Source organism: Mytilus californianus, unplaced genomic scaffold (genome assembly GCF_021869535.1).
Source record: "Mytilus californianus isolate M0D057914Y unplaced genomic scaffold, xbMytCali1.0.p SCAF_10, whole genome shotgun sequence".
Lineage (NCBI taxonomy): Eukaryota > Metazoa > Mollusca > Bivalvia > Mytilida > Mytilidae > Mytilus > Mytilus californianus.
Genome location: NW_026262582.1, coordinates 34,122,905 through 34,135,687, shown reverse-complemented (window position 1 = coordinate 34,135,687; position 12,783 = coordinate 34,122,905). Strand labels below are relative to the sequence as shown.

The 12,783-nt window shown below is 32.4% G+C and overlaps 1 protein-coding gene across 4 annotated transcripts in view; it reads right to left on the bottom strand.

Moving 5' to 3' along the window:
- LOC127717983 (mitogen-activated protein kinase kinase kinase 13-like) overlaps positions 1 to 12,783 on the bottom strand; it is a 79,241-nt gene that overhangs the window by 14,122 nt on the left and 52,336 nt on the right. For all 4 annotated transcript variants that reach the window (XM_052223856.1, XM_052223857.1, XM_052223858.1 and 1 more), the window contains 4 exons: positions 8,455 to 8,638; positions 5,532 to 5,723; positions 1,927 to 2,085; positions 201 to 359 (listed from right to left, as the gene is read on the bottom strand). In XM_052223856.1, coding sequence (XP_052079816.1) covers positions 201 to 359; positions 1,927 to 2,085; positions 5,532 to 5,723; positions 8,455 to 8,638 — 694 coding nt within the window. The remainder of the gene's footprint in view (positions 1 to 200; positions 360 to 1,926; positions 2,086 to 5,531; positions 5,724 to 8,454; positions 8,639 to 12,783) is intronic.

Below are 12,783 nucleotides of genomic sequence, written 5' to 3'. Positions count from 1 at the left end.
GGTTGCATTCTGCCTGGCTCTTCTTACTAACTATGAGTCAGGTCTATCGGTCATAAAACTTTACTCAGTACTGGGAGTACAAAATTTGTGTTCAAACACCAAATCCAGTATTTCAATTGGTTGATTTCTGAGTCTGAGTGTGATAATCCTGCTCCAAATTTTTATGACCACAGGGCCAGGATCTTGGGCTAAATACATACCAACATTGTCTCATCAGCAGTTTGAAGCCCTCGGGACAAGACGATGGCACAGGTAAATGAAGGCTGTTACTTCCAACTCCCCATATTATTGCTGAGGAATCTACGTCTTTATAAGGGATTTCTCCTGATAATAACTCCCATAAGACAACACCAAATGACCTAAAAGAAGAAAATTGTATTGTGTTCGTGTATTGAAATACTGTAAATTCAGAAATTATTGTGAATAATGCGACTGGTTGAGCATCATATTGTATGTTGTAATATTACACTACTGTTTCAGGTTAGGGTGAAGGTTGGCACCTGTTAAAACGTTTAAACCCTGCTGCATTTGTATTCACCTGTTCGAAGTCAGGAGCCCCTTGTTCAGTGGTTGTCGTTTGTTGGTGTGGTTTATAAGTGTTTCTTGTTTCTCTTTTTTATATAGATTAGACCGTTGGTTTTCCTGTTTGAATTGTTTTATACTAGTCATTTTCTGGCCCTTTATGCTTGCTGTTCGATGTAAGCCAAGGCTCTGTGTTGAAGGCCGTACTTTGACCTAACATTGTATACTTTTTATACATTGTGACTTGGATGGAGAGTTGTCTCATTGGCACTCATACTACATCTTCTTATAATATTGTAATAATTTCTAAATTTACAGTATGAGCTTTAGTAAAACTGGGTCAAACCATCACTTTTATTTGCAAACTTTCCATATCCATATCATTTGAAAAACATTTTGTCTCACATTTGTAGCCAATTTATTAGCTTATTTCAAATATCAATCAAAATTATGAAACAATTTGTAGCTAAATCAATAATTTTCACTTCTCTTCAACACATTTAAAGGTTGCATGTAGGAACACATTTGCAATTTTTTTAATAAAACAAATAAATGTCTAATGGTACTATTAACAAGGAAATATAAAACATTAAATATTGCTGTTTTATGGAAACATAACTTGGAATAAATGTCAAACTATGAATAAAAGTGTGCAATTATGGATTAGATACTATTATCTTACACAATATGATTAATCTGCAATGAGTTTTATGGAGATTAAAAGGTACTACAAGTCCCTATTTGAATTACTTCATCCTTTATTTATTGAATCTGCCATCTTTACATTAAAAAAATACCGTTATAAATGTGAAAGCATTAATTGAAATAAATGTCAACGTTTGATTTGAAATGTACATCCATGTTTTGAATTCTATTTGATGTAGATTTAAATAATTTACCACAAACTCTCAAAAGATTAAGAATAAATGTCAAAGTTTGATTTTAATTGTGTATCCATGTTTTGAATACTATTTTACATAAATATAAATAATCTATCACAAATTTTATAAAGACTTGCTATAAGTTTCTCACTGAACTATTCTATCAATATTTCTATTTTATTAAGTTTTTTATTTCGATTACAGATAAACACATTATATTTGTATCAATTTCTTTTTCTCAGTTTCCATGCCTGAAAGCAAAATGGGGGTCATCACAAATGCATGTGTATGTGATTCACTGTTCCCATTACATTGAAAGATTGTTTTATTTTAGTTTTTTGTATTGTTTTTATTCCGTTGCATCAATAATATTTGACCTTTTATTCTTTTTCTTCACATTGAATGTCATTTCCTTATTTTAGACTTGTCCTGTATATTCATCAAATATTTGTCACTGGACATTAAGCAAACAACTGAAAATGATACATTTCTGAGAAATTTGATTCAATAATATTTATCTTACCATATGTCAACTTTCTCTGAACATGGTTCATTTCGGATGACCTCTGGGGCCATCCATGCCACTGTTCCAGCAAATGACATTTTGGTACTTTTTTCATTCCATGTCCGACTGGTCCCGAAATCTGATATTTTAACAATATCATTCTTGGCAACCAAGACACTACAAATACACAAGAAATACACAATTAAGACAAAATAAATACACAATTAAAACACAATAAATACATAAGGAGTATACAATTAAGACACTACAATTACATAAGGAATACCGTATAGCGGGTTTTTATCGCGGGTGTAAAATTGTTTTACCTGCATGCCGTCTTATTTATTGATAACATTTTGACACAGTTATTCAATAGAATACTGGTATTAAGATATTTGTCACAGACGTACACACTTCTAGTAAATGTTACGGTTGATCTGTTACGAAATTGACCGTACCTTTGATGTACTAATTAGATTTTTAAAATTATCAAAAGTGACTTGCAACTGTTCTATAATTTGACACTAATTATTAAGGGTAAAATACCTGACAGAGTACCTCACACTCTTGTATTTTTGACACTAATAAACTAATTAACACCTCACAGCCATTTTATAGTTTTTACAAAATATATGTAAATAATACCCTTTTGGCATTTATGTTGTTCAAATTATCATAAACTGTTATTGACCCGTCGACCTGGAAGAAAAATAGATTGTTTACAAATCGCTTTAGTTATAAGAACGTACCGAACGTATGCATAAATTTACGTGGAATTTATTTTCGTGATTTTCCTTTACCCGCCAAAATAAGGGAAAATAAACACCCCGCGAAAATAACCCGCTATATAATACACAATTACTACAAATACACATGGATTTAACATTTAATGTATTTAAGTATTTCACAGATATGTAGACAAGAAATACACTCCAATTTTTCTAAACTAGCTCCATCTACATTCTGAAATACCATGTTTTTATTTAATTTTAATTTTGAAGGACAACATTGACAGTGGTGGTATTCACAGTTTATTTTGAAGCTATAATTTATAATATATATTTATATAGAATAATGGCATTTTTTTTTTTGATACTGTCTTCGTCAGCAGAATTTCAAGGAGATTGCCATTTTTCTTTTTATTGGCAATTTTGTCTTAATTATATGTTTTTTAGTTAAGAATATAAAATACAATGATAATTTAGTAAAACTATTTTTACAGGTACAAAACGTTGATAGTTGTTTCGGTTGTATGAATGAAGTAGGGTGCATTTCATTGATAAATTAACGCTGATGAACACGGACTTGTGACGTTGCTGCACTGTTACGCTAAGTCATTGCCTAATATTTTCAAGTATCAGGTCCTGTCCAGCGCCCCTTACATACATTTCTGCATATTATATAATGAAAACCTTTATTATGTTTACTAACAGTCAATAATCAATTTCATGCGTTTCATTCCATTCTGAAATACTCTTGGGATTGAAAGAATTACGCAGTGTAATGCTTCTGCACTTATGACAACTTTTACCTCATAAATAATAGATGAGAGTTTAATATTACGTCCTTGAGGCAGTTTACAATAGGAATTATTAGCAATCTTCCACCTTTAAACATTCTATGAATTCATTTTCTTCTTTGTAAATGTTTGAAAAATTGCAATATAAGAGAAGACCCTAATGATGATAAATGGTGATTATTTCAAATACTCATGTTTACTTCAAATTTCAACAATTTACCAAATAAAGCAGACAAAAGTTTTAGAAATTTTTTACTGCATGTTATTGTTTTACACAAAACTTTTCATGCTTAAGGGTCAAAACCAAATACTTGAACTAAAATAATTCTGTAATGGTTTAATTATTACAAAATTATAGCTGCGTCTAGTATCACATTCAGATTGGAACTAAAATTTACACAATTTTTAGTTATCTCCCTTTCCTATAAATTCTTCCCAAAATAATTTAATTATTTTGCATCCAAATCCAAATGGTGCATATTGTAATGGCAGTATTCATTAAAAAAAATCAGTTAAACATTGAATTTAGTGTAAGAGTATCTTGTGGATCCATTTTACAGTAAATATGTATTATCTGCTTAAAATTTAAATTTTGTCTTCTATTTTTAAACTAAAATAAAATTTACTAATCATGAAAATTGATGAAGGCAAAGCTATAAACAAAGTCTCAACTAACAAAACAAATAGCTTGAAAGGGAATGAATTAATGTTAAATCTTTGATGAAGCATATACTTCAGATCAGATCACAAATGCAATTAATTGTTTACAACTTTATATATTTGTTTTAGAAGGGTAATAAATCATATGGAGAGCTTTTATTGGACAATTTTTTTTAAACACTTGGGAATATTATTGTAGCCTATTTTAGTCAATATTATTGGGTAATCTAATATTCAGAATTTGCAGTAAACAGAAGAATTTGCTTAGATAACTAGATTATAAATAAACCATAATAGCTCTTTGTAATAACTGATACTGCCATAAAAATTCTATGTGTTTTAAGATCTTGCACATTTTCATTTTAAGTTCTAAATATTTATCCCAACATATCAGCTATTTACCTAGTGATGTGTCTGTAATATTTGTTTTCATATATTGTTTGTCAAAAATTAGACCTTTAGTTTTCTAGATTGAAGTTTTTTCACATTTTGTCATGTCTATGCCTTTAATAGCTGACTTTATAGTATAGGCTTTGTTCATTGGTGAAGGCTGGATGATAATCTATAGATGCTTAATTCCATGTCATTTGGATAGTTGTCTCATTGGCAATCATACTACATCTCCTTATTTTTATACTGAGGTTCCTGCATAAAACATTTTTGGTTTTGCATCATTAAAGTCCAGACATTTTTGTTTCTGCACCTTTCAAGTCCAGACATTCTTGGCTAAGCGCTGTTAATGTCCAGATCTATAGAATTTCTCTGTATAGTTTATGTAAAATGTTTTTAAATGTAACATAATTTTATCTACTTTTGCTATTTTTTTTACCAGGAGGCAGGAAAGAAGAATAAATTTTTGTTTGCCTTTGTACCAAAACTTACTTTGGTGATTTGAGGTCTCTGTACAGAACTTACATTGGTGATTTGAGGTCTCTGTGTATAACTTACTTTGGTGATTTGAGGTCTCTGTACAGAGCTGACTTTGGTGATTTGAGGTCTCTGTGTATAACTTACTTTGGTTATTTGAGGACTCTGTGTATTACTTAATTTGGTGATTTGAGGTCTCTGTGTATAACTTACTTTGGTGATTTGAGGTATCTGTGTATAACTTACTTTGGTGATTTGAGGTCTCTGTGTATAACATACTTTGGCGATTTGAGGCCTTTGTACAAAACTTTACTTTGGATATTTGAGGTCTCTGTGTATAACTTACTTTGGTGATTTGAGGTCTCTGTGTATAACTTACTTTGGTGATTTGAGGTGTCTGTGTATAACTTACTTTGGTGATTTGAGGTCTCTGTGTATAACTTACTTTGGTGATTTGAGGTCTCTGTGTATAACTTACTTTGGTGATTTGAGATCTCTATGTATAACTTACTTTGGTGATTTGAGGTCTCTGTGTATAACTTACTTTGGTGATTTGAGGTCTCTGTATATAACTTACTTTGGTGATTTGAGGTCTCTGTGTATAATTTTATGACTATGGAGATAATTCATCCCACTTGCTATCTGTTTGGACCAGTCCAATATCAAAGCAGGGGGAATTTCTTTTCCGTCTTTGAGTATTTCGTAAAGTTGTCCATATGGACAATATTCCATGATGATGCAGTAACATGGTGCTTGGGTACATACACCCCTGAAAAAACGAAAACAGAATCCTGTGAATTCATAATTAGCAATTAACAACACACAGAGGAACCTTAGAGCCAGTGTTGTAGCACTAAAGGACATTGTTCACAGGTATTAGTGCAATAAAATATTTGAAGTTGGTTAAACAAGAATGTGTCCATAGTACATGGATGCCCCACTCCACTATCATTTTCTATGTTCAGGGGACCGTAATATTGGGGTCAAAACTCTAATTTGGCATTAAAATTAGAAAGATCATATCATAGGGAACATGTGTACTAAGTTTCAAGTTGATTGAACTTCAACTTCATCAAAAACTACCTTGACCAAAAACTTTAACCTGAAGCGGGACAGAGGGACAAACAGACGAATGGACAGACGGACGGACGGACGGACAGACCCACAGACTGAAAAACATAATGCCCCTAGGTGGTGAAAAAAAAATAGATTTGTAGGATACCAATTTTCGTGGATTTAGAGAACATAGGTGAACCGCAAATTCAAACGTTCAACGAAATACCCATTTTCTATAGGCTTGTGTGCAGACTTTGGCAAAACCACGAATATACAATGTTTCCTCAATCCACGAAAAAATAAAATGAATCTACAGTATTGTTATAACAGGTTATACTTATATATATACTGTAAACATAAGAGATTTTGCAGCAAATAATTTTCACTATTTTGATAGTCGCAGTGACTTTAATGGTATTTAATGTAACAGTCTTGACAGTTTTATAATGTTCCATGCTATATAAATATTATATAATGCATTGTTCTATAAATACAGTTTTCAAGGGTACTATTCCTTTTAATTACTTCTCATCTTTTTATTTACTAGGTCAGGTCAAACCAAAGACTTTAAAATTGGTATTTGCTGCTTCTCCACTAAGCACGCAGCATTAAGGAGTAAGAGCAAAGACTGGTAGACTAGGAGTCGGAATAATGTTTCCGGGTAAGATGACATGTCTTCCTGTGGACTGTTGCCTTGTGAACTAGCACGTTAAAAATCTGACTCAAATATTCATATTACATTAACATATTCTCATCCTGAATATGCATATTAATTTGCCGCTGGACATTAAGCAGCTATCCATCATTATCATCTTTTAATTTACTTGTCTCCCCAAACTCTTTGACTGGAACATACCTTATGCACCAAAACCTTACAGCTTTATAATCATAATTGATCATTATTGAAAACCAAATTGCATATTGGTCAGTATGAACCTAAATACAAAAGCTTATTTTTCTAAGGTGAGGTACATCTGCAAGTCTTATGTCTTTTTTTGAAAGAAAAAAATATTATTTCCACTTCATAGGATGGGCTAAGTAGGCCATCATAAAGTTTTGCTAGTTATATATGGAACCACTCCTACTGTGGACAGAATGAAAATGACAAAATCCACAAAAAATAAAGTGTATTCTGTAACAGCATATTTTTTTAATTGATGTTTGTTGGACTTCATGGCACTTGGTTACATCATGGCAGTCAGTTTTTATTGGTGGAGGAAGCCAGAGAGATTTAGTAATTTTAGCAGGCAGAAAAACAAGCTAGTGATCACTGTAGACTAATTACTTAAGATCACCTGGTCACTGAGGTACATTTTTAAATAGAACTCTGAACAGTAAATGAACAGTTTAATAACCAATTAGTAGGTTGGCTACTTGGACATGTTGGATGCTTTTATTATTGTACCGGTAATTGCTTCAGATTAGAAAAAAAGTTAAAAAAAATAATTAAAAAATAACCACCTAGCTTTCTGAACAAGCTATCTATGTTTTTCAATTCTTAATTGATTTTTAATAGTGTTGATTTCCACTTCAAAATTTATGAGGGTGTCAATTCCATTAAAATATTGAATTTCAATTAAACAAAATTAAATTTAGTATTATAAAAAATCTTGTTGTCTAATTACAGACTATAAATCAATTTATCATTAATAAATTCTCTTAGATTACAACAATTGAGTTTCATTCAAATTACATTCAATATTTTTTTTTAAAACACATGTTGAACAAATGATAAAATTGTTGATTAAATTATACAATTTACAAGAAGAAAAACACAAACGTTATTGAATTGTCGTCTGCAAGTTTGAAAATATTGACCGAAATACAACATCCGATGGAAATTGACGTCAGAATCATATTCTTATGTGGGAGTTGTTAATATACGATTTTTCTGCTTATTCAGGGATAAATTTTCTCAGATGGTTGAAATATTATACAAGTGTTAACCTATAGAGTCTAACCACGAAAACCTTTACAACTGGTATTCATCTGTGTGGAAAAATCAAAAGAATATATAGGCAGCTATAATAAACAATGATGCAAATATAAGGCAACAAAAGAAACACACCTCTTTTTGAAGGCAGAATTTTCATTCAGTTTCCTATTTTTGACCTGTTTTTTGTTTACATTAGATTGAAAAGGTTAGGCATTTGCTGGAAATAGATTTAAAGCTTTCATACGAGAATTTTTTTTTTTAGAAATGTTGCAGTTTTCCAAGATTAGGGTAAAAATAAAAAAAAATTAGATTTAACCTCTTTACAAAATATTTCTAACAAAACTGCATTTAAAACAGAAAATATAAGAATTTCTTTCTCTGTAAGGAAAACTTGCAAAATATGATTCCACTGTTTAAGTGTCAGAAATAATTTTTTGGGGGGCTAAATTACCTGTTTTTGAGAAAACAAAAAAATGTTTTTCATGATACTTTAACATTTATTTCTTACCTAAATGAAATGATGTTTGGATGATTAAGTTTTCTAAGATTTTTAATGTCCGTTTCATGGACGTCCCTGACTTTTTTAACAGCAACTTCTTCTCCGTTTAGTTTGCCAAGGAAGACTGCGCCCTGGGCTCCGCTCCCTAACCATTGTAAATCTGTAATATTTTCGAACGGTATCTCCCAGTCATCTACAAGACAAAAGAATAAACATCAATATAATAATCTGTCAGCAATTGCACAATAAGAAGGTGCACAAGATGTTGTGCAAAGTATATATATATATATGGTCTAGGGCGCTGGACAAGGTGCAGGCGGTGTTGCCATGATGTCACAGAAGCAAAGGTTCGAATCCTGCTGAGGGAAGAACAAAACTTTGCTAATGCAAATTTGAAGATCTAACATAGTTGGGCTAAATTTGAGACCAGTTATATATATATTCCACAATAAGGTGTGTACATGAAGTGGTGAAAAGTATACTCACACTTATTGTCAGAATTTTATGCTCAAGACTCCCAAGGGTATATAAAAAATTTGTCAGACATAAAGTGACTGCCAGGTCAGAAAATCACTTATGCATGTACAGTACAAATAAACATTACATGTATAAAGTTTCAGACAAAATAACCAATAACCTTATAACAGAAGCTGGGTTTTACGCAAATAATATTTTTTTTTGGCACAGTTCAAATCAACAGAAATTTAGTTCTTTGTTGTACTTTAAGTTTTAAGGCTAAAGTTACATCTTCATAAAATCCATGAAACACATTAAAAAAGCTGCACTTTAACAGGACCTCATTAGATTGACAAGTCAGGTCCTGTAAAGGATGACAGAGGGTCTGGTTTGAGGTTTCTTTCTATATTCTTTAAATATTTAAGCAGTTTTCTCTATTCTATATTTTTGGGACCATTATTTTTCATTCTGTGAACCCCATCCAGACCATCATGATATGCTTAGTGTTCTAGAGCTTTATATATGGAATAGACAATAACTTAATGGTGAAGTCCTTGTGTCAATGACCTCTAAAAAAGTCTTTTCTAGTTTTTTTTAATGTTGTTGGGTCACTGCCTCATTGAAATTTTACTTAAACATCTGTTTTTATTAACATCAAGTGCATTGGCTTTCCTTTTGATGCAACTAGATCTAACTACTAATTCTATTACCAGGAAAAACAAAATATTCCTGCATTTCTTCATATAATATGCTATAAGTCCTGATTCCATGTTTTCTTGTCAATTTAGCAATTCAGCTTTGGTGGAAGAATTTTCTGACTATCTCCTTTAAACTTTTTAAGACTAATGGCTATTTCGAACTTGACATATTGTAAAGATGTTTCCTTTTCTATTGTTGAAGACCACATGTTGTCCTTATGATGTCTTTTGTCTTTTTTTTTGTGTCATTGGGTTGCCATCTCATTGACATTGACCCAAACTGTCTGCTTAAAACACAAAACAAATCTTAATTCAAAGTTTCACAAACTGAAAAAAAAATCTTTATTTCACTAAAACCAAATAAGAAATATTTTCATGCACTGCAACAAATACCAAATAATTGTATTTGAAGAATTGTATTTCTGTTATAATCTGCCCTAGCCTATATATAGAATCAATATTTACTGCAGTAAATGGGATCAATATTTCCAATCTCACATGATTTGGTGTGACAGCTTGAACAAAATACAACATCAGATGTCAAGTCTGAAATTTGACATAAATAATCAATACTTAATTTAAATACTGTGTTCCCTGACAACCTTGAACAATTTTATATATCACTCTTTTTTTAGGATTGAATATAGATTTTTAATGACCTTCTAGTTTATTTTCCTTACTTTAGATACTTGTGTATTTATGTTAACAGTTAAAACATACATTCTATAATAAATTCTATATATTTATCATTTTCATTTATTTTGTCATGAAATATTTAATAAGTGTATCCCTGGTGACCCCCTCCACACAAATATACAAATATTATTTAATCAGGGTCGATCAAGAGTACCGGTAACCATAATGGCCCCACAATGTGAGAGGTGGACTTGTCTTCATAATGTGAGGGAAGATGTCTTCACAGTATGAGAGATGGAGTTGTCTTCATAATTTGAGGGAAGATATCTTCGCAGTGTGAGAGGTGGACTTGTCTTCATAATGTGAGGGAAGATGTCTTCACAGTGTGAGAGGTGGAGTTGACTTCATAATGTGAGGGAAGATGTCTTCACAGTGTGAGAGGTGGAGTTGTCTTCATAATGTGAGGGAAGATGTCTTCACAGTGTGAGAGGAGGTGTTGTCTTCATAATGTGAGGGAAGATGTCTTCACATTGTGAGAGGTGGAGTTGTCTTCATAATGTGAGGGAAGATGTCTTCATAATGTGGGAGGTGGAGTTGTCTTTATAATGTGAGGGAAGATGTCTTCACAGTGTGAGAGGTGGACTTGTCTTCATAATGTGAGGGAAGATGTCTTTACAATGTGAGAGGTGGAGTTGTCTTCATAATGTGAGGGAAGATGTCTTCACAACGTGAGTGATGGAGTTGTCTTTATAATGTGAGGGAAGATGTCTTCACAATGTGAGAGGTGGAGTTGTCTTCATAATTTGAGGGAAGATGTCTTCACAATGTGAGAGGCTGGGTTGTCTTCATAATGAGAGCAGAAGTTGTCACAGTGTGAGAGGAGAAGTGTCATCACAATGGGAGAGGAGAAGTTGTTGTCACAATGTGAGAGGAGAAGTTGAGTTCATAATGTGAACAGAGAAGTTGTAATCACAATATGAGATAAAAGGGCATCTATGGCAGTCTTGGTGGTCTAAATAGTCAAACTACTGTATCACTAGCCTGTCAACATTGCAGTTGTGATTTCGAATCCCCACATGTGGCAGATGTGCAAGACTCCTATCTTAATTCACAGGATTGTCAGTTTTCCTATCAAAGGCTGGGTTCTCTCCAGCCCTCCGGCTTCCTCCACCAATAAATACTGACCACCAAGAAATAGTAACATTAGTGCTGGAAGTAGCATTAAACACTAATCAATGTAAGATAAGAAGTTGTCATCAAAATGTGAGATGAAAAGTTGCCTTCACAATGTGAGAAGAGAAGTTCTTGTCACAATGTGAGAAGTTGTCTTCACAATGTGGGAGGAGAAGTTCTTGTCACAATGTGAGAAGTTGTCTTCACAATGTGAAAGGAGAAGTCCTTGTCACAATGTGAGAAGTTGTCTTCACAATGTGAGAGGAGAAGTTCTTGTCACAATATGAGAAGTTGTCTTCACAATGTGAGAGGAGAAGTTCTTGTCAAAATGTGAGAGATGTTCTTGTTATAATGTGAGAGGAGAAGTTGTCTTCATAATGTGAGAGTAGAAGTTGTCATGACAATTAGAGAGGAGAAGTTGTTGTCATAATGTGAGAGGAGAAGTTTTTCAAGTAGTCAGGAAGGGCAACTAACCCTTATATATGGAAAATATATGGAAAACGTCATGTTAATACAAAATTTATGTATCAGCTTATATTGTTACAACTTTGATGGTCAATCTAGACCATGTTCAATTCTGGTTTTCTAAATTCTTGACCATATTCAAACAACTTTCCATTTCAGACCATATGTTCTGTTCTGGTTTGAGACATGATATACCACATTCTTATTGGGTTCATTATTTTGGACATGTTCAAATCTTTAGGGCCATGTTTATTTCAGGTTGAACATTTGGATCACATTCTCATCAGGTTCTTATATTTGGGACATGTTCAAATCAGGTTCAAACATTCTTGGCCATGATCTTTTCTGGTTCAACATTTGGATTACATTTTAATCAGGATCTTATTTTTGGGAATGTTCTTTTCTGGTTCAGCTATTGTCATTTATAGCAAAATGGTATATATATATATATGTATTAAGATAATTTGCAAAATAAAAATGTCGAATTAAGTAGCATTGACTTATTCATCCTATCATTTTTGTTTTTCGTTCATTATTTTGTACATAAATCAGGCCGTTAGTTTTCTCTATAGTTTCGTCATTTGAATTGTTTTACATTTGTCATTTTTGGGCCTTTTATAGCTGACTATGCGGTATGGGTTTTACTGATTGTTGAAGGCCGTACGGTGACCTATAGTTGTTAATTTTCATATGGTCTCTTGTGGAGAGTTATCTCATTGGCAATCATATCACATCTTCTTATTTTTATATTAAGCACCAAAATATGCACCAAATGTCAATGCTAAGCACGCATACCCGAACTCGTAATTCAAAATATGAGCTGCATCAGATAGAAATCGACCTTATGCAAATGAATATCTATATACATTTGTTGACCTATTTCGGGTTGACAAAATCTCTACAGAATGTC